Source organism: Mixophyes fleayi, chromosome 2, assembly GCF_038048845.1.
Source record: "Mixophyes fleayi isolate aMixFle1 chromosome 2, aMixFle1.hap1, whole genome shotgun sequence".
Classification (NCBI taxonomy): Eukaryota; Metazoa; Chordata; class Amphibia; order Anura; family Limnodynastidae; genus Mixophyes; species Mixophyes fleayi.
The window spans coordinates 330,536,316-330,559,769 of record NC_134403.1 but is presented as its reverse complement, the minus strand read 5'-3'; the positions used below and the strand labels follow the sequence as shown (position 1 = coordinate 330,559,769).

The following is a 23,454-nucleotide window of genomic DNA, read 5'->3' as shown; positions in this document are numbered from 1 at the left end:
GTGCTCAGAGAACACTTGTACATTTGCATCACAAGACCAGGAAGTTACTGAACATTATTTTTTAATACTCTTTGTATTGTTGTTTGTTTAGGCAGAACATTTAAAGAATAAAGAGGATCTGTCCCAGCTCCTGTGATATATTTTTTTTTTTGCTTTGCTACACGAGGACTTGTACAATATGTAGTTAGCAAACTGGATCTCCTATGCCTTTTATTCAGCTCCCTATGCACCATGCCAGGCTTTCTCCACCCTGCGCAGCATCAAGGCAGAATTCACATCACATTTCTTTAAACAACGCTGAATTAAGGGCCAATGGGTATCTACAAAAAGAACTCGAGGTTAAGCTGCATAAATTAGATTCCCAGAATAAAACATGTCCCTCTAAAGAGCTGAAAAAAGAAATAGCCCTAGTTCGAGCTCAACTTCAGAAAATGTTACTATCCAAGACCCAACTAGCATTAACTAGACTCCGACAAAAGTTCTATGTGGCAGGGAACCGAGCGGGGAAACTTATGGCTAGGAAACTTAGAGGTCAGCGGGCTCAGAATAGAATTAAATATTTGCTAGATAATACAGGAAAGAAAGTGTCTAACCCAAGGGACATTGCTAACATATTCGCTCAGTATTACTCCAAATTATACAATTTGAAGGACGATAGCTCTACTCACCAGCCAAGCCCTGCAGACATAGAGGGGTTTCTGCACAGTCTCCATATCCCGACAATTGACTCAGTGACGGGGGTTGCCCTGTCTGCACCCTGGTCCCGAGATGAGATTCAGAAGGTTATTAAGAATCTTCCGTCAGATAAAGCTCCAGGACCGGACGGTTATATAAATGGTTTTTATGTGACATTCCAGAAAGAGCTCCTTCCGATACTTGAGCAATTGTTTTAATGAAGGTTCATCTCAGGGGTCATTCCCATCGGAGATGTTGGAGTCTCAGCTAGTTACCATTCCTAAGCCGGGGAAGGACCCTACTTTGTGTCTCAACTATAGACCAATAGCCCTCCTAAACTCAGACATTAAAATATATGCTAAATAGACTTAATGGACTTCTCCCAGGTCTGACCCATCCGGATCAAGTGGGATTTGTTTTGGGGCGTCAAGCCTCAGATAACACCAGAAGGGTGCTTAACATCTTAGAATGGGTGTCGAATTCTCAGTCGGAGCTATTGGCTCTCTCTCTGAATGCTGAGAAGGCTTTCGATAGATTACACTGGGGATACATGGAGAGGGTCCTTCTCCGGTTCGGATTTCAGGGTAAATTCCTGTCAGCCATTTCTGCATTATACTCTAACCCTGCAGCTAAGGTGTTTAGTAGTGGTTTTGTCTCAGATAGTTTCCAGATCTCAAATGGTACGAGACAAGGGTGTCCGCTATCGCCTCTGATCTTTGTCCTGGCAATGGAACCCCTTGCGATAGTTGTTAGATCCTCGCCTCTATTCCCAGGTATTAGCATTAAGAACACAATACACAAATTATGTCTATTTGCTGACGACGTTTTATTATTTGTAACCGACCCGGAGACCTCGCTGCCGGCGCTACATAATATACTTGATGCATATAGTCGTGCTTCTTACTATAAATTAAATTCAACTAAATCAGAAGCCCTCCCAGTGAACATCCCTCCTCTGAGAATAGGCCTTCTTAAGAAGAACTTCCAATACTCTTGGAAAAAATGCTGAATTACTGATGATCTTTATTTGGTACACCAGACATAATGTTGCATGTTTCACTACGTGGTTGCTCTACTAAATAGGCAACAAGCATCAATGTTTCTTAAAATGAAGTCATGTTTAATGCTCACATGTTGTTGGTATCCATACTACTGCATGATGCATTTGGTTTTCCTGCGATTAGCAATAGGATAGTCAAACCCGCTATAGTAGGGTTTATTATACAGATGTTCATGGTCATTAAGGACACTCTGTTTACAGCATATTGAAGAGGACAAAGGTGTTGAAACCTTCATCAAAGATATATGCTCTATTTTAATCTTTCTTTCAGTAATGTTCCCCAGACCTGGAGGTAGTGAATCTGGGCTGTCCCCACTGGATTGGCTGTGGTCCTAATCTATGATCCCTGACTAGATCTGTGAATGTTTAAGTATAGGCCCACTTTGGTGTTATAGCCTTTTTGACTTCAACTCTAGGTAAATATAATTGCATTCCAGAATGGCTCAAATAAGTAATTTGTGTAACTTGTATGTGCCCCGCACTTAGTTCCCCATTTTGACTTCTGACAGCTCCCAAATAAATAATGAATAATTAAATTGAAATAATATGTAAAAACATTTAATTGAGCGAGAGACAGTGTCACAGCTGTTTGGTAAGCGGGAGAGGAGCATATCATATAGTGCTTCTGTCTCCCCCTGCTCCTTCCATAATTTGGAATTGCAGCATCTACAATGTTCCTGTCACCTGTGAGGCAGCTTTTTTGTAAGCTGGAGTAATATTAAGCCTATGAATTCTCTAGGAACCTGGTACCTCTGAGACATTACTGTTTCCTAGTGGATTTATAGGCAGAATTGTCTTGGATATAAGTTCTACCCATTAAACTGATGCCTCCATTGTATGGATCCACTTTAGACAAGCTATTTATTTCCCGTGTAATTAATTTGGTCTGCAGAAACTGCAAGTGGCCATGCTAATTGGTCTGCTCTGGAGAACCCATCTAATTCCATATTTTGACAGCTCGGAAATAAACGTGGCTCCCTGTCTGTGCTTCTGGAGGTCTGTTGTGGTTATACCAGGAATTAAACTGATGTGACATTTTATTATGATAATGACATTAGCCTTGCATGTAATTGTTTTTCTCTCACTGATAACCATCCATCCCGCCTCCTGTGACAATATGTCTGTCAGCCAAAGGTTCAGTGACACATAATTCAAATATTGTTTCTAATGAAACCTAAGCGTCACTTGTGCCAGTCACTCTGAATCACCCGATTGTAAACCTCTCTTGTTACACCGCTGTTTTACTGGGTGTTTGTTCTTTATCTGTGTCTGTGATATTACATTTCTGCAATGTGTGAGGCTTGGTTTGCATTTTACTACTGGTGAGGTAATGATTTCCTTGGAAATGAGTAGAGCTGTGGTATGTACTCGTTTGCAGGATAGTCACCCTGATTGGACTCGCTTGTTGCATATTCACTTCTGTCAAGTTCCATTACGTTGTTTGATGTTTGAGGTGTTTCTGAGCCACCTGTTGCTCACACTAGCTGTCCATAGGCATTCATTATACAGCCCCGCCCACTTGTGTGACATCATCACTGCAGGAATGTCTGTATCAATGCATGTAGCTAGACAGCACCATAGAATCTCTGCCTTTTATGTGATGTTTATTGGTTCTGTACATACCATTTGTAACCTTTACTTTTTTACAGTTATCTTTCTTTCTGTGCTTTTTAGGTATGTATTGTATTTACATATTCACGCAGAGCTTATTTTTGTTACCCTGGGGTAAGACTCAAAGCTGCTGTATGTATACCAGTGATAGCCAACCTGATACACCTAAGAGGTCGCATGGGCAGCCCTATAACTTTCAAAAGGGCCGCAGATTACCCTTAATAAGTTATAATGATACATTGAATCAAAGAACCAGACCCCTATCAATAATAACACATCAGCAGGCATTGTATACAAGTATTACAAGCTATAACCAACAAATCTGACAATAGAGCAGGAAGGAGCTCCAGGTGAAGGCTCGGGGACTACCTGTTGTCCATCACTGATGTATATATACAGTTGTATCCAATGCAGAGGGCACAGCAGAGGTGTGTTGTACCCCTATACCAGTGATGGGCAAACTACGGCCCGTGGGCCAGATCCGGCCCACTTAGAGGTTCTAATCGGCACGCCAATATTTAAAAAAATTTCATTAAAATATGCATAAAATTAATAGAGCCGACCCTGTGTGTCAGAACCTTCATTTTTATGCCTTCCCAGCTATTTCCTCCATTACACTTCATCCTCCTTCCTAAAAGGACACTTCGTATGTCAATCACTCAAACACTTGCCCGCCCCCTAATGGCTGAAAGTCATGTGAGAAGAGATGGGCTGGGCCATATATTAAGGCGGATTTCGATTGGCTGCTGTGTTGTCAGTTAGTGGCTCACCAGAAAGACAGATCTGCCACAACCTGCTGAAATAAGTGCTGTGTCTGTACGATCGCTGCACTTATAGAGGTAACACTGCTATATAACACCCTCCCGTCCCATTCAAAACATTTCTATTATATATTTCGATATTTGAGTTTTTTAATAAATTATATTGGCCCGCCTAAAGTTTTTCTTTTTTATTTGGCCCCCTCCTGAAAAAGTTTGCCCATCACTGCGCTAGACAATGAAAGCACCACTGCCTGATGATATAACTAGCGGTGGATTTAGTAAAGTTGCAGTAACAAATGTACTAGTCAAAAAAAAAAAGTCTCTTTTTACATTACTTATTAAGTTATAGCAAAGCAACATGATAACATATATAAGTCCTTGTATTTTGTCACTTTTCTAAAATAAGTTCAATCACTCAATTCAATGGGGCATATTCAATTGGCCGCGTTACTGTGAAAAGTAACGCGGCGTGCGCATAATTACCGTTAGTACGGTAATTTCAACGCCGGGTTTTGCCTAAATCAGTGTTAAAATTACTGTATTAACGGTACTAGGTTTATCGATGCACTACTCCTTGGGGGGTTGAATTCCCCCCTATTAATGTAACACATACACCCATGAATAATTGATATAATGCTGTGTTTATAAATATTTGTTGTTGTTAGTTATTAATAATTTCCATTGGTTCTAAATCCCCAACATTGGACAACGCAGTACTGGTGCGGAACTAATCTTTAATTACTCCCCCTCTTACCTGGTAAACTCTTTTTATCAGAAATTGTTAAGTGATCTTGCTGTAATAATGCAAAAGATTTAACTTCGCTTTGACGACAGATAAACAAATGTCAATGTTGTGTTATAGATATAATCATATCTGCTTGTCTCCTTCTTTTATATATTTTGAATATATTTTATATGCTTGTAAGTTTTAACATGACCACATCCCAACAATACTCTTAAGCTGGGTACATACTACAGGTTTTGCACCCGATCATCGTGCCAATCATACGATAAACTGCTGTTAGGTCAGATATTGCATCAGTGTGTACACCAAACTTGCTAACTTTTTGTAGTTGGCGTCCGGGAGCCTCCCGGCAGGAGGTGGGCATGTGGGGGGCGAGGCTCCAAAAATCGTGTCATTTTGGACCAACCCCCCGTGATGTAATGACGCAACCGCATCATTTTACGGTGGGGGGCGGGGCCAAATGGCATTTTGGACGCGGGAGACTGCCATACACTCTCGGGAGTCCGGGAGACCCACCCGAAATGCGGGAGTCTCTCTGACATTCCGGGAGAGTTGGCAAGTATGGTGTACACTCCCATGATCATGTTTTATCGACACCAAAGGACATCATATGGTTTGATTTGATTTTATAACCAGACTAAAAATCTCTATAAGCAATGGAATAATGTCGGGCAAATTCTGCAGTGTGTACGCACTCACAACCAGCAGTGTAAGAAGATCTCCATAGAGTGTACAGAGTCACGATCTTTTCAGCAGATGGTTATGACAGGTAAAGAACACAGATCTGAGGGTAAATGGTGTACAATCGTGGACGTGTGTACATGGATCAGTATACTGATCAGGACTTTGTCGTTGGTAAATTCATTAAAGAGATTGCATCGCGAAAAATTTTCTGTAGTATGTACCCAACTTTAGCCTTTATATGACTGCATCATTTCTTTTTCATCTATGTACTATATACCGTCCATCCAAAGGAATTATTTGACCTCACTGATCAATAAAATCAATGCTTTTAATTGCTTTACAGGCACTTGTTGCTGTGTATTGTTCTAGATATTTATGGGTAACTAGGTGGCATGTGCTTCAGTTTACAATTTGACATACTTTATTATTATAATTAATATTTTACTAATGTTCTGCTTTGTTGTTATGAACAGATCCTGGCTGGGCGTCCATAAACCGCGGGGTGCTGATCTGTGATGAATGCTGCAGCGTGCACCGCAGCCTGGGGAGACACATCTCAATTGTCAAACATCTTCGACACAGTGCGTGGCCGTCATCTCTCTTACAGGTCAGACCCTTAAAGTGACTCTGTCATCAAAAGTATCTAGCACGAGATTTACCTATCAGTCCCGAGGCACCATGCCAAAATATTATAAGGTATGGTCAAGGTGGGTGAAGTCAAAGTATGGGATTAGTTCTCTGGCGGCAGAGTTTGATCCTATATAAAGCATCATTTAGGCCCTGGGCGATACTGAGGAGTGCTCCATTTTATACCTGTATAAGTGTGTGAGACGTTACTGACCAACTTCCCTCACAGATGCATCCTCTTGGCAGTATTTAATATTAATAAGTTCTTTATGTAGAAGGAGCTTGGGGACCCATATAGTATATTACACTATATAACACAATACATCTTGACATAGGATGGATAAAATCCAAATTACTTCAAGTGCAATCTATTCAAACCAACGCGTTTCTACCGTAAAGGGCTTCAACAGGGATTGTATTGAATAATGCATGTACAAAGCCAAACTTATTTATAGATCCAATAGTCAGTATCCTTCTATTTGTAAACAGTTGTTTAATTGGTCCAGGTACTAACCTTCATTAAAATATAGGGTTAATATTGGTCTGATCAAATGTCCTCCTTTCAGGGCTTAATTTTACAATAGCCCAAACAGTAATAAGTATAACATTATAGCTGAATATTCAAAACAGTCATAGTTGTTTTGTACATTCATTATTCAATACAATCCTTGATGAAGCCCTTTTATAGGAGAAATGCGTTGGGTTTGAATAGATTGCACTTGGAGAAGTATTTTGGATTTTATCCATCCTATCGGAGCTAGCTCCAGAACGATTGCCACTACTTTTGTCTCCATCCGTGTGCGCAACAACCCCTAAGTGCTGTTGGAAGTGAGAGCTGTGGGGATCTACAACGTGGAGTTTGTCCTGAGCTGAATGCACAGCATCCACCGCTCTATCCGGGACCCATATTAGTTTGATCCGGTTTCAGTCAATACTAGGGTACGTAACTATTCTCCTGCTATTGGTGTCCTCTTTCTTCTTCATTGGATAGTTTACCCTTCGCAGCCACAATCTGATGGGGTGAGTTCACATTACTGATGCCAAATTTCTCGTTCTAAGGGTTGAACTTTTGAACTTTAATCTTGGACTTTACTGTGATTTTATTTACTAGTTTTCAACATCCCTTTTGCTATATATGTGGTTTTTGACCCCTTTTGGTCCATCAATTGGTCCAGACCGTGGTATGATGTATTTTTATATATTCATTTTATTTCAATGGTATGACCATACAAACGGTCAGGAAGTTATCCAATAAAATGATATGCTGTTTACGATGTAGTACTATTTCTGCGTCATTTTGTAGAATGTACTAAATAAATGATTGGTTGCTATAGGTAACATCTCCACTTTTTCAAACCTGCAGTTTAGTAAATATACCCCTGAGTCTCAGTAATAAGTTAAATACAAATAATCACAGCAAGAGTCCCCTATCTGTAATAACCTATCAGCAGTCATTTTAGTGTAAGACAAGTGTTACAAGCTATAACAAACAAATCGAACAATTTAATATGACTGCTGGGTGACCAGATTTTCCACCAGCTTTTGAAAGTTAGGTGTAGCAGGCACAATGCAATTCTGCAGAGTGATTTCCATCCCTCAACTTGTTGCTTTTGTTTTTAATGAGCCCCATGATAAGGAATGGCTGTTCACATGGGTGAGTGAAATCCAATATAGATACAAACATTTTGCAACACACTGGTACATAACAGGGCCTGCCTAAAAAATACTTACCTTGCTTTAAATAGGTAAGTAGCATTCACGCAGCCCTTTCCTGCAGAGGAACGAGGGAAACTGTGGTGCAAACTGAACGTCCTTCCACCCCTGGTCTCCGAACATTCGTGTTTGATCACCCTGCGCTGTGTAAAGGAGGTCACATGATGCAGAATTGGCGCATTATGTCCGGTCTTATTCTCTGTTTTATGACCCGTCACGCTTTACCCGCTCAATAAGACCTGGAGCCTCAAGTTAATTTTGGTGGGTCGTAGGGCCGAGAATAAGAGCTGGGAATGACTGGGCATAAAGCAGGAAGGAGATAGTGGCCGCAGGTGAAGGTTCGGAGGGAACAGTTTGAACAACAGGCTCCGTGTTCACTTTTCCCGCACTCATATGTTCGGAGCTGAGGCTAAGCAGCGGGAACTCCTGTTATTGTGATCGTAAGACACCGGCCAATTCCACCTTCACCAACATGACTAATGGGAAATCTCACATTGGTTGGAGTCCTATACTTTTTTAAAAGACAATTCTTTTTTATTAAGAGAACAGTACTTAAAACAAATATAAATAAATAAATGTATTTTTATTGTTCCTCCTTCACTATTCTAAATCTGCTTTATTAAGGGTTTATGAAATTTTTCAAATTTGACGCACCAAGGTCACATCTTTTGTGGACACATTCCTAATCTTGCATATAAGCCTTGTTCAAGCGCTTAAATTATCATAATGTGCTTAGATTTGCTAAATAGACCCTAAGAATCTATTTGTGTTAGTCGGTTGAAGCCCGTTGACATCTGGTATATAACATGATGGTGAGGGTTCAGCATAAGCAGTGGAATGCATTCGCCCTCAAACCTCTCCCCTCTATTCCCCAAAGATGGAAAACCTGCAATAGAGGTGCATGTTAGATACACTCACACACTAGCAGTATGTATCTAACAAACGGTTAGATATAGGATTTATTAAGTAAGCAATAAGATGGCAAACTGCGCTTTGTCAAGTGTGCTGTCATCACCGGATCCCTGCTATCCTTGATAGCCTGGAGGTCCAGTAACTGTTCTTTGTGCCACGATCATGGCATGTCGTGTTCAGATATGGAATGCTGTATGTCTGTAATGCAGAGTGCACAGCACTTATTAGAGGGCAATCCTGGGATATCCCGTTGTGACATCACTAGGGCCCCACCTCACTGACAGTCAGGCTATGTACGGGCTGAGCATGCCTGAATTAGGACTTGCCTGCTACCCTGCGCCAATAGATTCTGGCAAACTGGATCTAATTGCTTATGTGTTAACTAGTTATATAAATGTAATCTAATGTAATTAGACTACATTTATATTATGTTTCTATAAGGTGATAGGGGAGACCAACTGGAGTATTTTTATTACTCATGAAGACTCCGCCATGTTTAAATAAAGAAAAAAATAACGTTAAAACAATAAATAACAATAATAAAAAAAGTAATCCCTTTTTTCTCTAACTATAACAGATATTTTACAAGGGTATATGTATTTGGTATCTTTATACTCAGAGGGAGTAAGTTGATATTTATTGTAATGGGTAAATTAATGTGGTTGGCTTGTTTGTGTAGATGTAACCTTTAAGAGGAAAAGTGCTTTTCCCCACTACTGTCACCTATGATTCATTTTTTTATATTAATATTAAAACATTTTTTATTCTAATATGCTAACAAAAGAGAGACCAATTTGTTACTTCCAAATAAATCTATAAAATTAATTTAGGTAGGGGGGAAAAAAAAAAGTTATTTGCGGTGACTGTTTAACAAATATGTGAAAATGGGTCTTGTCTTTATGGTACTATGTAGCTGTGGTCATCATGAGGTTACGGGTGTGATATTACTTTGTTTACATAAAATAAGATCTATTTTGGATGAGTTTTTAGGTATGCATCAGTTTACTTGGCCTCTCTTGCGTAGAGGAGGGGGCGACAGGAGACAGGTTCAGCTTTAGTTGTTGTTACTACATCTCTTTTGGACGCTCTTGACTTAATGCTGAACTGAAAATTCTGTTTTAAAAGCCCGTGCTTTGTAGTATTGGAAAATGAATTGACACATGCAGCTAAATGAATGAAAGGAAGCCTTGCCTATGTCACTGTAGTGTCAGGAAGTGGAGAAATACAGTACTTTACTCCTTTATGTTAATAATATACAGTAATTATAGGATGGTTTTTAAACATGAGAATACATTTTATGGGTTAAGATAGAGATCCATTTATATATACAGATGAGTATCCATAGTTTTACTGTATGTAGAAATCATTGTAGTCCCTGCTGTACGAGGGACGATAATATTTTATTGTGGGTTTCTGTCTCAAAATAACTCTATGAATTTCCTACAGATTATGCTGGGAGACTAAGAGAGATTATCTGACCATTCCGTAGGCAATGCACAAGTTCCAATTCTTATTCAGATCCTTACCAATTCCATCCTGGTCCTTACCAATTCTATCCTGGTCCTTACCTATTCCATCCTGGTCCTTACCTATTCCACCCTGGTCCTTACCTATTCCACCCTGGTCCTTACCTATTCCACCCTGGTCCTTACCTATTCCACCCTGGTCCTTACCTATTCCACCCAGGTCCTTACCTATTCCACCCAGGTCCTTACCTATTCCACCCAGGTCCTTACCTATTCCACCCAGGTCCTTACCTATTCCACCCAGGTCCTTACCTATTCCACCCAGGTCCTTACCTATTCCACCCAGGTCCTTACCAATTCCACCCAGGTCCTTACCAATTCCACCCAGGTCCTTACCAATTCCACCCAGGTCCTTACCAATTCCACCCAGGTCCTTACCAATTCCACCCAGGTCCTTACCAATTCCACCCAGGTCCTTACCAATTCCACCCAGGTCCTTACCAATTCCACCCAGGTCCTTACCAATTCCACCCAGGTCCTTACCTATTCTACCCAGCGGCTTAGCAAATAGACCTAAAGATCTATTCACAGTAGTCCGTTCAAATTCATTGATTTCACGTATGTGACACAGTAGTGTGCTATTGAATATGGAAATGTTATTGCTAACGATTGGCAGAAAACGGCATTCACTCAAACCCTAGAGAAGCAGTAAATGTTTGTGTTCTGAAGGAACAGTTAAATATTTTATATGAACAGAGTATGTCCTATTCTAGCATTGTTCTTTGTTATACACAAGCAGATCAGCGTTTCACAGGTGCTAGGATTTCGTCAGTGAAAACACTTAATTTATTTACACTTGTAAATAGCGCTGCTGGAATGTGTATGTGTGTTGGAACATGTAGTGTCCCATTAAACATATATTTCTGTGCATTGAGCATTTATCTGTTCCGTATGAGCAGAAGGAGGTGTGACGCACAGAAGAGTCAGATGTTGGAGCCCGTTGTGGAAAAATATTTACAGGTTTAAAAAAAAAAAAAACTCCCCAAATAAGCCACAAATTGAGTAAAAGAGAATTAATTGAAATAAGATTTATTACAGAAAAAAACATAACCTTTCTCAGTTGGTGCTTTGTTATAAAGCATAAGATGGATAATGTGATAGAAAGTGTTTCTGGTATTGTGGGTCAGGTCCTCCTATGGTGATGTGTAACCATAACCAGTTCCAGGACCTCTTATTATACACATTCGTGTCGTACACGTGTTTAGTTTTCTGGATCTGGACTGTGATCCAGCTGGGAGTGAGAACTGATCACCAGATGTGGCTATTGTCTGTCTTTTATGGAAAGCATACACATTTGGGCGTGTTCTTTATGTCTGGATCTGCAGTCCAAGGGAAGCCAAATGTATCCATATGTCTGTGTGTGTCTAAGACATGGAACATTGTAAACAAACGTTGTTGTGGTTAATATATTGAAAATATAAAGTACTGTCCTCATATGATGATGCACACCTAGGGCTCCATGGCCTCTTGTCTCCAACATATTTTGGACAGCCGCAGACCTGCTGAAACTGTTGCGGCTGTTTCACCCCTATTACAAGGTACATGCAGCCAGTTATGGTCATCAGGATGGATCCTGCACCAGCAATAAAAGTGGGGGGGAGTGTAGCCCCCCTCCAAAACGAAAAAAATGAAATAGGCTCTAGTGCTGCCAACACTACGGATATTCCCACACCCCTGGGCAGGGGGTGTCTGTTAATGAGATCATTTAAAGTAATGTTAAATCATTTTACATGGTGCACTACTGATCAAAGCATGCCCTGGCTGCCTTAAATTGTAAGAGTATGCTGGAGCTTGTAGTACTACCAGAATAACCACGACTGTCAGGCCATGCTGACACTTGTAGAACTACAAGTGCCAGCATATCCTGGCATCCATGGCATAGCAAAAATGTTAAAAAAGCAAAACAAACAAAAATATGCTGTAAAAAAAATGAAATTATCTTTTTTTCTAAATAAAGACACCCCCTCACATCCCTTGTTATCTCCTCACCTAATTCCGGGGTGGCACGCTGGCCTCTTCAGGATCTCTGGAAGACCTTCCATGGGTACAGAAAATAATGAACCATAATCTATGGCGCAACCACTAGCTCTGATAAGAGCCCTGCTGCACATGGCGCTGAACCAGTATTACATTCATATTTATAAGCTGGGAAACTCCCACGCCCTGACCTGCGTGTGGGATGTTCCCAGGTTTTTTTAAATGATTGCAATACAGTTCTGAGTTATTTGCAGCGGGGCTCTTATCTGAGCAGGTTGTGCTTCATGTTATGTTATTTTCTGTACCCATGCAGTGTCTTCTATGTGTGTGCTGATTATAAACCAAAAATTTGAGTATGGGTGCGTCTTGGCACAGAGGGTCATTTTAACTCCCTCCTTGTCCACCCGCACGCTGCCCACCTTGTTTACCATGACGTAAAGAGCGGGCAGGCAGCTGCGGGGCTCTCTGGGGTAAGGTGCTTCAAGTGCTTCCATAACAAGTACCAAATATATATATAAAGACATTTACATATATATATGTCTGCGGTAGTACACCCATGCTATCTGCACAGCAGACATTGGCTTACAGACTGTTTCATGACATACTAGAGTTGTTTCGTACATCATTAACTTATATTCCTTCCTGTGATCTCTGTATCTCTCCAGATGGTGCACACATTGGCGAGTAATGGAGCAAATTCCATCTGGGAACATTCTCTACTAGACCCAGCGCAGGTTCAAAGCGGCCGACGTAAAGCCAACCCGCAAGACAAGCTTCAGTGAGTATTGTTATCCTAAACCTACATCAAGGGGGCAGGACTATTTCATTTTTGACTTCTCATCCAATTCATTGGACTACTAGCAGATTTGTAGGTGTTTTCTATAGGTTTGAGTGTAACTGAGCTGAGACATAAAACTGCCCATCTGTGGACTTTACTGGACAGATTGCACCATGTCCAACAGGTCCAACACCTCTTTTATGAATGTGACCAATGTCTCAGAGTCACCAAGAGCACAACGTAGGCTCTTCTTGTCCTTGTGTTGTATGTAAATGAGTGAGCGAGTGCTGAGGATATAGAAACAGAGCATGCTGGGTAGGATGACCAGAGGAAGTTATACTTTGTAAGATGACCAGAGGAAGTTATACTGGGTAAGATGAACAGAGGAAGTTATGCTGGGTAAGATGAACAGAGGAAGTTATGCTGGGTAAGATGAACAGAGGAAGTTATGCTGGGTAAGATGAACAGAGGAAGTTATGCTGGGTAAGATGAACAGAGGAAGTTATGCTGGGTAAGATGAACAGAGGAAGTTATGCTGGGTAAGATGAACAGAGGAAGTTATGCTGGGTAAGATGAACAGAGGAAGTTATGCTATTTAGGATGAACAGAGGAAGTTATGCTGGGTAGGATGAACAGAGGAAGTTATGCTGGGTAGGATAAACAGAGGAAGTTATGCTGGGTAGGATGAACAGAGGAAGTTATGCTGGGTAGGATGAACAGAGGAAGTTATGCTGGGTAGGATGAACAGAGGAAGTTATGCTGGGTAAGATGAACAGAGGAAGTTATGGTACGGCGCCTTTGTGCTGTCCCCCGAGTGCTATCCCAGTTAATGGTGGTTAGATTATCAAATGGGGTAAGGAGCAGAAAAATTTGAAAAACAGGGACAGATGAAATGAGCAGAGAGAGGTTAATTATAATGAGCAGGACAACATTATAGGAAGTATTATTAAGGATGAGAATACGACTGAAGGAAGAGTGATGGTAGACACTGCATGAGAGAACTCTACATTTTTCCTTCCAGCCCTACAAAGTCAGAGTTTATTCGTGCCAAGTATCAGATGCTCGCGTATGTGCACAAGCTACCTTGCCGCGATGATGACGGTGTGACTGCCAAAGATCTCAGCAAGGTACAATGATCTGTATCCACTAAGATCATGAGATTTTAAACCACTTTGAAGTCAATACTGTATATTTATTTCATACATTTATTTTTATATATTCAGTATTAATACTAATTTATTTATGTTTCTGGTTATTTATGTTTGTGGTTACAGCGGGGCAGTGGAGTGCTTAATGTTATTGTTTTTGCATTGGTCTGCTTTGCATAGTGTTCACATTTCTTGTAAATGTAAAACTGCTATGTCCCTTTTACAAGACTTCTTCTTTTTTTTTCACTCCAAATGAATAAATCAAGTGCAGGAATCATTGCTGAAAAAAATGACTTAGGAGGGAAAAGACTCCTGTTTGGTACCTGCTCATTTCCCTGCCCCTGCTCCAGTTCCTCTATAACGGTTCATTCTCATCAGGATTCTGAACCCTAAAGCTTCTGTAGCTGCCCAGTCTGCTGTTATCGATAAGAAAAGTGTCATAAGTGTCAACATCTCTCCTTCCATAGGCACCAGGAGCAGAAGTGGTGGGAGGAGTGGACAGGCAGGATGTGGATCCACCTGGTTACTGATTCTGGTTCCCCACTTTTATTTTAGTAGAGGCGTAGGAGGATTTATTATTTCAAATTTCACTAAGGGTAGAGTTCTTCAGAAAGTTTTAAAAAATTTAATTACTATCTCATTATTTATAGATAGTTTATATGTCATTTACAGGAAGTGTTATGTTATCTAGTCTATAATGCTCTAATTAACAAAAAAACATTTTTTAATTTTTCGTTTATTTCCTTTAGGATATTTTCCTACTTTGCCCACATAGCCATTAGAACCTCTCAGGGTAATTCTGGCAAAGTGCTAAATTGTCACATCGTTTAAATATCATCCCTACACCCCACCGATTTAATATGTATTTTTAATTTTACAATTTATGTCTGCATACGAAAACAGGATATGTGCAGAATTCTTTTTGTTTTATTGTAGTTTCAATAAAAAAAAAGAGGGTAAATCTCACATTAATAAGTTAGATTATTGCTGGGCTCCTGATCTGCAGAGTTTGTATCCACATAATTAATCATCATCCTGATGCACTTACAAGCAGATAAGCTAGAGGCGCTAGAGAGCAAATTGAGCGCACGTTTCACCCATTTGAGAAACCACAGTATAAATACACATTTTATTTACATTTTTTTTCTTTTCATGGTCAGTCATTTCTTTCCAGCAGCTATCTGTTAGCATGCAGTTCATGGCTTGCATGTTGTCAGTGACTCGTCCCCCAGCTGTTCAGTAAAGTGTTTGTAGCATTCTAGTCTACTTTTATCTCACATGATTCCGTGCCAGTTTCCAAAGGTCGTCCTTCCATCAGAACAATATACATCGGTCAATAATATCGATTCATCTGGCATTAGTGTACATTTTATAGCCGCTTGCGAACATTATCATTGCAACCAATAAGGTCTCAGCTTTCATTAGTCTGACTACACTAGACTGCTGAAATCTGATTGGTTGCTGTAGGGTAGCTTGTGCAATTTAGTTTATTTATTATGCCTTAATATTATGGAATGTTGTACTGAATAAAAGTGTTCTACAAACTCTAACCATGCTATTTAGCTTCAGTTATATGTACTCTTTCTTATATACAGTAACTACATTTTTACTTTAGCATATAGTGTTGGTAGTTTGGTGATGATGTAAGTAAGGTGGAAAGGATTCCCTGTAACAGAGGTTTGTACAGCTGGGCTGCCCCTGATCTTATCTCTTGTGTTTTGTTTTGCTGATTATAGCAACTTCACTCCAGTGTGAGGACTGGGAATCTGGAAACCTGCTTACGTCTGCTGTCTCTTGGAGCTCAGGCGAATTTCTTCCACCCGGTAATCGCTCCTCTCAACACTGTAATATCACATTACTGCGTAACCTGACTGCTATTTCCTGACATTTTTCCTTTCATTCCATTTGTTTGTGTGAAGTCTGCTCTGCTCAGTGATATTTTGTCTCCTGCTTATTAGAATATATGTAATAGCTCAGGAACACAATCGCCTATACGCTCCTATTAATGAGGAAGTGTGTCAGATCACGCTGTGTTTGGGCACATGTCCTTGTATGGCTTTATTCTGCTTCAATTTGGTATCCTTGCTTTATTATCTGCGCCTTGATTGAAAATAGACTGCGCGGATCTGCGTTCATATACAACACCGTTTAATGGCTCTTTACAAGTCGTTAATGGAGTATCACGGTGCTTGTTTGCATAATCCCCAAGAGGTCTAATTCCTATATTTCTTTCAACATGTTTCTAATTATCTTTACATTGTAGTTGTTAGTTAATACAAGTAAAAAAAGTGAATAGTAGGAGACAAGTTAATTAATGATGCAACTCTTGTCCAGTTGAAAGGAGAAAAGTTGTTTGTTTTGAGGTGATCCTTCTATGCAGATTTGTTTTCCATGTGATCATGGAGTTTATCTAAAGTACACAACACAGATGGATCTGGTGGCCTTTAATAAATAAAGAACCTCTGAAATTAACTTCCAGTTTGTTACAACATGGAGTAATTTCCTATCTCTGGCTTTCAGATAACTCAGGGTTATATTATGCCTTTATATTTCTCGAAAGCATCCAATCTATATAGCAACACATATAAAGTCCACCCATGCACTGCCCCAATTACAAACAACAATAAAGTTTTTATGTTGCTATGAACCCTCCATTCTTCTAGTTGCAGTGAATGAATGTGTGCACTGCTTGTAAATGAACAGTTCCCAAAGAGAGGCTCCATTGTTTTCCATCTAGGGGCTATTGTGTATTCCTATATATACTGAAGTCTCTGCATTTTGTCGTCATTCAAGAGTGTATCACAATACTGACATTGGGCAATTTCATGGGCACGTTTCTCTATTTCAACATTTAAAAGACCTAGAGAAAATAATGACATCATTGTACTGCGTATGCTGAAAAAGCAGATGAGTGAATATTTCTTTCTTAAATATCTGACTTGTAATAAATGTATAATAACAAAGTTATGTATGTATCAATGTCTCAATAAATCTTTGTAGTCTGACTTCTCCTTGTAAGGTGCAAAATCTTGTGAGATTTTAACAGGAAAAGTAAGCCCCCAAAGAGCACTGCATTTAGTGCAAAAACACCTATTTATCCAGCTTGCACATGCATAGACGCACAGCATGCATTATGATTTCTGTAACTTCGTCTTCTTTCGCGGGATTGCTGCATGGTTTAAGGAGCAAAAACCTGAGTGTTTGTTTTTTGAGTTGTTTTTCACGGTGATGTCGGTTGCGTTCATTTCTGGGTATTGCGGCATCACTGATTTTCCTGCGTAAATCTATGTGGTGCAATGACAAATCATCTAAGATACATTGCCACGGAGTGCCTTCACCAGTGGTCCAGAGGCACTCCGCGCCACATCTCTGCCAATTAAATTCTCCTCAATGTAATGCCACCCACACACTCCCATTTAAATATCTTGTACCACAAAACCAAATTATGGGCTTAATTTAAGGATCAGAATTTCGGCTTTTAGTTAGGACGGCCGCTGATCTACCCCACTCCTCCGATCAGAGCAGACAAAATATTGCACCCCTATAGATACCCCATACTAGTTCCATACACTTTTAATAAAATTGGGTGTATTCACACAAAAATAGTAACATGATATTACAAACTTTACTGCACTGTGGGGCTTGAGCTTTGCACCTTTGTAAATTACGTTTATTGTCTGGAATCGATGTTTAGTAACCTGTCTTGTATTTGTAGGAGAAAGGGACCACCCCTCTTCATGTAGCAGCAAAAGCCGGACAAGTACTTCAGGCTGAGCTTCTGGTAGTGTATGGAGCGGATCCTGGAGCCCCCGATGTGAATGGCAGAACACCCATTGATTATGGCAGGTAAGAGGTCAATGCACCAGAGCATTCTGGGTAACAACACAAGCAGTAGCCCTCTCTTCAGGTGTCTAATTGTTATATTGTCCAAAGAATAGACATTGTGCTTGTACATGGGCTTATCTGGACATTGGCTCGAGCTCCCAGTGACTGGATCTATGCCTAGTTAATGCAGTCAGCCTGTGAGTGCACACACTCGCAGATTGTAGTAATTGAGCACCATATTTTCCAGCAGTTGATAAGTTATTTTGGGCCTCCGTATGTATTTGGTGATACATTTTCAGCCAAATCACAGTGCGTGGGAAGCTTTAACAATGAATTGAGGAATACAGTGATCTCTGCAATTAACACTACCATCAGGACTAAAACCTGGATATGATTCCTGCATCGATCCTATCACCTTCCTGATAAGAGTATCTTGCATTTATAAGGCATTATTGTGCATCCTCTCATTCCATTGGATATCTTTAAATTCCACTACAAAGTCCCACCTACAAAGTCACGTGACTACATACTTTTATATTAGGTGCATTCTATTTTTTGTGGTCATATTAATTTTTTGTCACTATGTGAATATTGGAAGACCATTCCTTCTGTTTATTATGTATTATGTTAGCTCCTTGTGCATTAACCTGCCATTAACAGGGGCTTAATACTCAACTTTGTAATGAACGGGCTGGATGTATGAACTGTATATGCAGAGGTGCGTTACACACATCTCTATGTGCAACAGTTGATTTTTAGTCTATAATGCTTTCAGTGTCTGTATTCGCTCATTTGCATAAAATGCCACCGGAATTAAGAAAGGAATGATCAGCAAAAGAGAGGTAAAAAAAAGGTTTTCTAAACATTGAATTTCATTTTCTATTTACATGTAACTTCTCAAAGATCTTACAGTTTCTGTATAACTCCATTGCTTCTGTAGCAAATATTTTCTTAAATGTATGGTTATTTAGTGTCTATGTATCTGAGCAGAAGTCTTCATGTCTTACAGGCAGGCTGGACACCATGATCTGGCAGACAGATTGGTGGAGTGTCAGTATGAGCTTACAGACAGACTGGCATTCTATCTCTGTGGGCGAAAGCCAGGTGAGTGGGTCATACAGCCAAATAAGACTGGTAAACTTGGGATTACAATGTGTTTAAACAGATAGTTAGTTTAAATAGTTTCCTTTATAATCCCTAAAAGGTATCATCTAAATTTTAGAAACAAAGAGGGATGGAGACCGCACCAGTAATGTAGTATGACCTACTTATAAATATGAATACGTTACCTAGGAGAAAGAGACTCCCAGGGGGTGCTCCCAAAACACTTGGTAGGTACATAGAAAAAGAAAAGCAGTGTGTAGGAGGGGCACTCCTTAGGCCACAACATAAATAAAACAGATGCCAATATAATGTAAGATAGGTTACGTGTATCTGAAAGTATGGCTGTTAGTGTCTGGCTATGTTAGCAAATACCCGTGAGACGCGGGTCTAATCTACCCACAGTTGCCCTGCTACTTCAATTTCTCTAGCCAGCAGCAATCTCCCTCTGATCGCTCCCCAGCTTCAGATTCAGGCAGGGCATTTCACATATACCCGCGATCACAGGGAGTTAATCCATACCCGTTCGTCCGCATTTTATGCTGCATTGTTCCTGATCGGTGGGAGCACCCTTTATCTATGGGAATATTTATGGGAGATTTTGACCAACCACGGTACTCTCAGTTTTATTTCTAACTCCAACCTCAGCAGGGCAACTGTGGGTAGATTAGACCCGCGTCTCACGAGTATTTGCTAACATAGCTCTCTCCGTTTATTTCCACGGGGAGATCTTTAACATACTATTGCTTGGCGATGCCACTACTACTAGGTTATATGGCCAGACACTAACAGCCATACTTTCAGATACACGTAACCTATCTTACATTATATTGGCATCTCCTACATTTCATTATAGCTGGCTATTGTTTGCACTTAATAAGGTGCATTATTTAATAGTAGCAGAGGCATTGCAATCTATATTGCATTTTAACTCGCTTAAACACTGTTTAGTCCTTATGTGTTTTACATTTTAATTATTTCGCTCTTGTCCTACCAGACAATTTTAATGCATACCTAATAAAATGATATGTTTTATTTATGTTGTGGCCTAAGGAGTGCCCCTACTACACACTGCTTTTCTTTTCTGTATTCTATCATCAAAATTTTGAACAATTTGTATTTATGTTTAGCCGTACAGCGATTCTGGGTCTGTATTTGTTATGTTCTGTGTGCAAAAAAAAAAGGCCTCCTTATTACGCCGTTGTGGTGGTCAAATAGATGTTCCGGCATTGTAAGGCTTCAGTTGACAACACTTCCATTTCTCTCCCAGTCTCATTAGATTGTCCCTTTCAGCTACAAAACAAGATAGATTGCTGCATTATCATAATTTTCTTGATACTGTTGTCCATGACTCAGAGACCATCTAGTAGAGCTCTGAAGTGACCGTAGCTAGAGATGTTTCTAATGCTGGCTATACGACCTGCGATATATCGCAGCCTGTAAACGAGTGTCAGGCCCAATATTAATTTTATCCAAACCTAATAGCAGCCATGTTTGTAAATGTGGTCAGAAGATGACTGTGGATGGCCTCTGTCATCCAGAACAGGACTCTAACCACACTGACAGGACACAGTAATGTCAGTGATGCCAGAAGTGATTGGCCAGAGAGGTAAAAGCAGGATCTCATCATATTTGCCCATTTACACTATGTCTCGGATAAAGTTGGAGGATCGGGCTAAGTGTCGCCCACTGTACAAAACTCTTATAGACACAGAATAAATGCAAACCAAAAACTAGACACACAAATCTCAGGTTATGTCCTCAACATTGCTTATATTACTGCCTTGTATGTAAATGCATAGAAAACAAAACACTTTTCATGGTAGTGATAGTATAATAGTTAAATAAAACACACTTTGTCATCAGTGTATTATGATAACCAAGATCTCCTACATTTACCGTCATGAGAATTGCTAAAAACTGTAATAAAGACTGTGAGAGGCAGTGTGGGGAAAGACAGGACTCATTTTTAAATGTAATTTTTACTGTATTTTAAACATGGTGAAAACCCTTCTATAGAAATCCCTAAATTCCAATCATTCTGCATAATAGAACCCATATCTGTACACTGTTCTGTATCCTACAGATTACATTGTTTTTTTACCTTTTGCTAAGTTGTGCTGAGCTGCCCAGTAATCTTCTCCAAACGAGATGGGCAGAGATGGAGAAAGGTGCTACTCAGACTAATATGTGATATTTAGCTGTATAATTCGAGATAATAATTTGTGGTTGGATATAAAATACCATCTAATGCAGAATTGAACATACGTGCTTTTACAAATACACACATTTTGTAAGAAAGGAATATTCCACAATACTGAGTTTATGCTGTTGCTGTGCAGTAAGATCCAATTATGGTATCAGCAGAGTTGAACTGAGATTACAAAAACTATTTTTTTTTTTAATAGAAGTATATGGGATATTTTGTTTGGAACGCTCACTAAATAAAGTGCAGTTTCTTATCTGAAAGAAGCATGACATTTCCAACAACATCCTTTTAAACAAAAATGTGGTTTTGTGCAAATGTTGGCGATTTGATCCTTCCCTTCCTCTCTAGCCGGATTTGCTCCTAACTCTAAATGATGTCCGTAGTGTTTCTAGAATTCATAGGCTTAGGAGTCAGGGGCTTGCTGGCAAATGTTAGCCTGGGGGTCAAACACACTGAGCAATGGCCTGTCCCTAAAAGGTAGTTTTATGCATAAAACTCAGGGGCTAATTTATTAAAGGCAAAAAGTCATCCTCAGAACAGTAGCATTAGAATGCATCATTCTTAGTACTGCTTAAATTAATATTAATATATAACTATTATTTTTTTATAAAAAGGAAAGGTGCTTTATTTGTATGAGCGCCACTGTAACACACCAGCCCAGCACCACTTCTTCCACTTGAACCACTGTGTAATTTAAATTTTCAGCATTTTCTGTTATTTTGTGAGATACGAGACCATTTCCATGTTATGACCATCACGTTGCAGCGTTTAATATGTTCTGTAACCTAAGTGAATTTAAATTGTAATAGGCTTTGAATATATTTACTGGTCTGTCTTGAGTCTTATCTTTAGAATTTTGCAGTCTACAGGCCATAGGCCAAACTTGTTCATGAACGTGACGTCTGGTTGTTTAATCTTTCACTTGCCAACATACACAACACAGACGTTATTGTGACCGTGCAATACAAGGTTAATGTATTAAGTTTAGTTTTATTTCCATTTAGCTTTTACTGACACTTTTATATTTTTATAACTCTTTACATTTTTTTTAATGTAATAACTCAGTGGCAGACAGTATTCAATGCTATACTTCCTACACACAAATAGTAGAACAGCGGAAGTCGCTGTTCAGCATAAACGCGAACTGAACTCATCCGGGTTGTCAGGCAGAAGCCGATTGGACAAGACGTAGATCTGTCTGGTAAGCTTCTGTCAGCAACCGGGCAGAGCTCCGTTTACATTATTAATTTTTCCAGGCTGTCATGCCTAGAGGGTGCAAAAATTAACACTGTCTGGGGTGAGTTTCTCCTGAACAGCATTGTGGTCATGGACACGTATAATGGACAGTATGTGTACACCTGTAAACCAGAGTGCAGTTCCCAATACATGATCTTTAGTGAATACAAGCAACCGCATTAATTTACTATAGGTAAACCTTCCGTATTCTATAGGAAACTCTTGATTTATTCAATTGTTAACTAGTCCTTGTTTTATTTCTCTATTTTAGATCATAAAAATGGGCATTATATCATTCCTCAGATGGCTGACAGGTAATTGAATCCGCACACCTCCTCTGCTCCTTACACCAAAGTCTTAATTGCAGAAACGTGTTTGTCCGGTAATTGCTTTGCACTGTGCCATAGTATTCTGTACTTCTGAAATGTCGTTTACTTTATATCAAATTCGTGACTCCTCAAACATGTATCTCATAAAGAAAATAACCCGAGGAATGTAATGAGCCTCCTACAAGAGCCATTAACCCTCACACTGCTGAAATGCACAGAAATACTTCAGATAAATACATATTTTACATTACTGCCAGGTAAAGGGTGATTCTGCAGCAGTTTATTTGTCTGCATCTATAGAGCTATAATTCCAAGTGATTAGAAGATACTGGGAGTTCCTGGAGCTGCTGTGTATGATGCATTAGCACTTGTTGCATCTGTGATAAGATGTTCCAGCCACTGCTGAATACATGCAGATTTCTATTACTTCTGTTTTATCTAGCAGAAGTTCAGGGATTAGCTTCACCAAGAATGCTGCACCTCAGTGCATGTCCGAATGGTCTCATTGATCAGTTTTATTTGATCCTGGTTTATGGG

General features: G+C 39.7%; 1 protein-coding gene across 9 annotated transcripts in view; it reads left to right on the top strand.

Moving 5' to 3' along the window:
• The window catches only part of GIT1 (GIT ArfGAP 1), a 250,380-nt gene that overhangs the window by 175,422 nt on the left and 51,504 nt on the right, over nucleotides 1-23,454 (top strand). For 8 of the 9 annotated variants that reach the window (XM_075196861.1, XM_075196862.1, XM_075196864.1 and 5 more), the window contains exons 2-8: nucleotides 6,010-6,143; nucleotides 12,957-13,069; nucleotides 14,091-14,196; nucleotides 15,954-16,040; nucleotides 17,933-18,063; nucleotides 19,052-19,146; nucleotides 22,860-22,902. In XM_075196861.1, the coding sequence (XP_075052962.1) occupies nucleotides 6,010-6,143; nucleotides 12,957-13,069; nucleotides 14,091-14,196; nucleotides 15,954-16,040; nucleotides 17,933-18,063; nucleotides 19,052-19,146; nucleotides 22,860-22,902 (709 nt within the window). The remainder of the gene's footprint in view (nucleotides 1-6,009; nucleotides 6,144-12,956; nucleotides 13,070-14,090; nucleotides 14,197-15,953; nucleotides 16,041-17,932; nucleotides 18,064-19,051; nucleotides 19,147-22,859; nucleotides 22,903-23,454) is intronic. The other variant, XM_075196865.1, reaches the window with a different exon arrangement.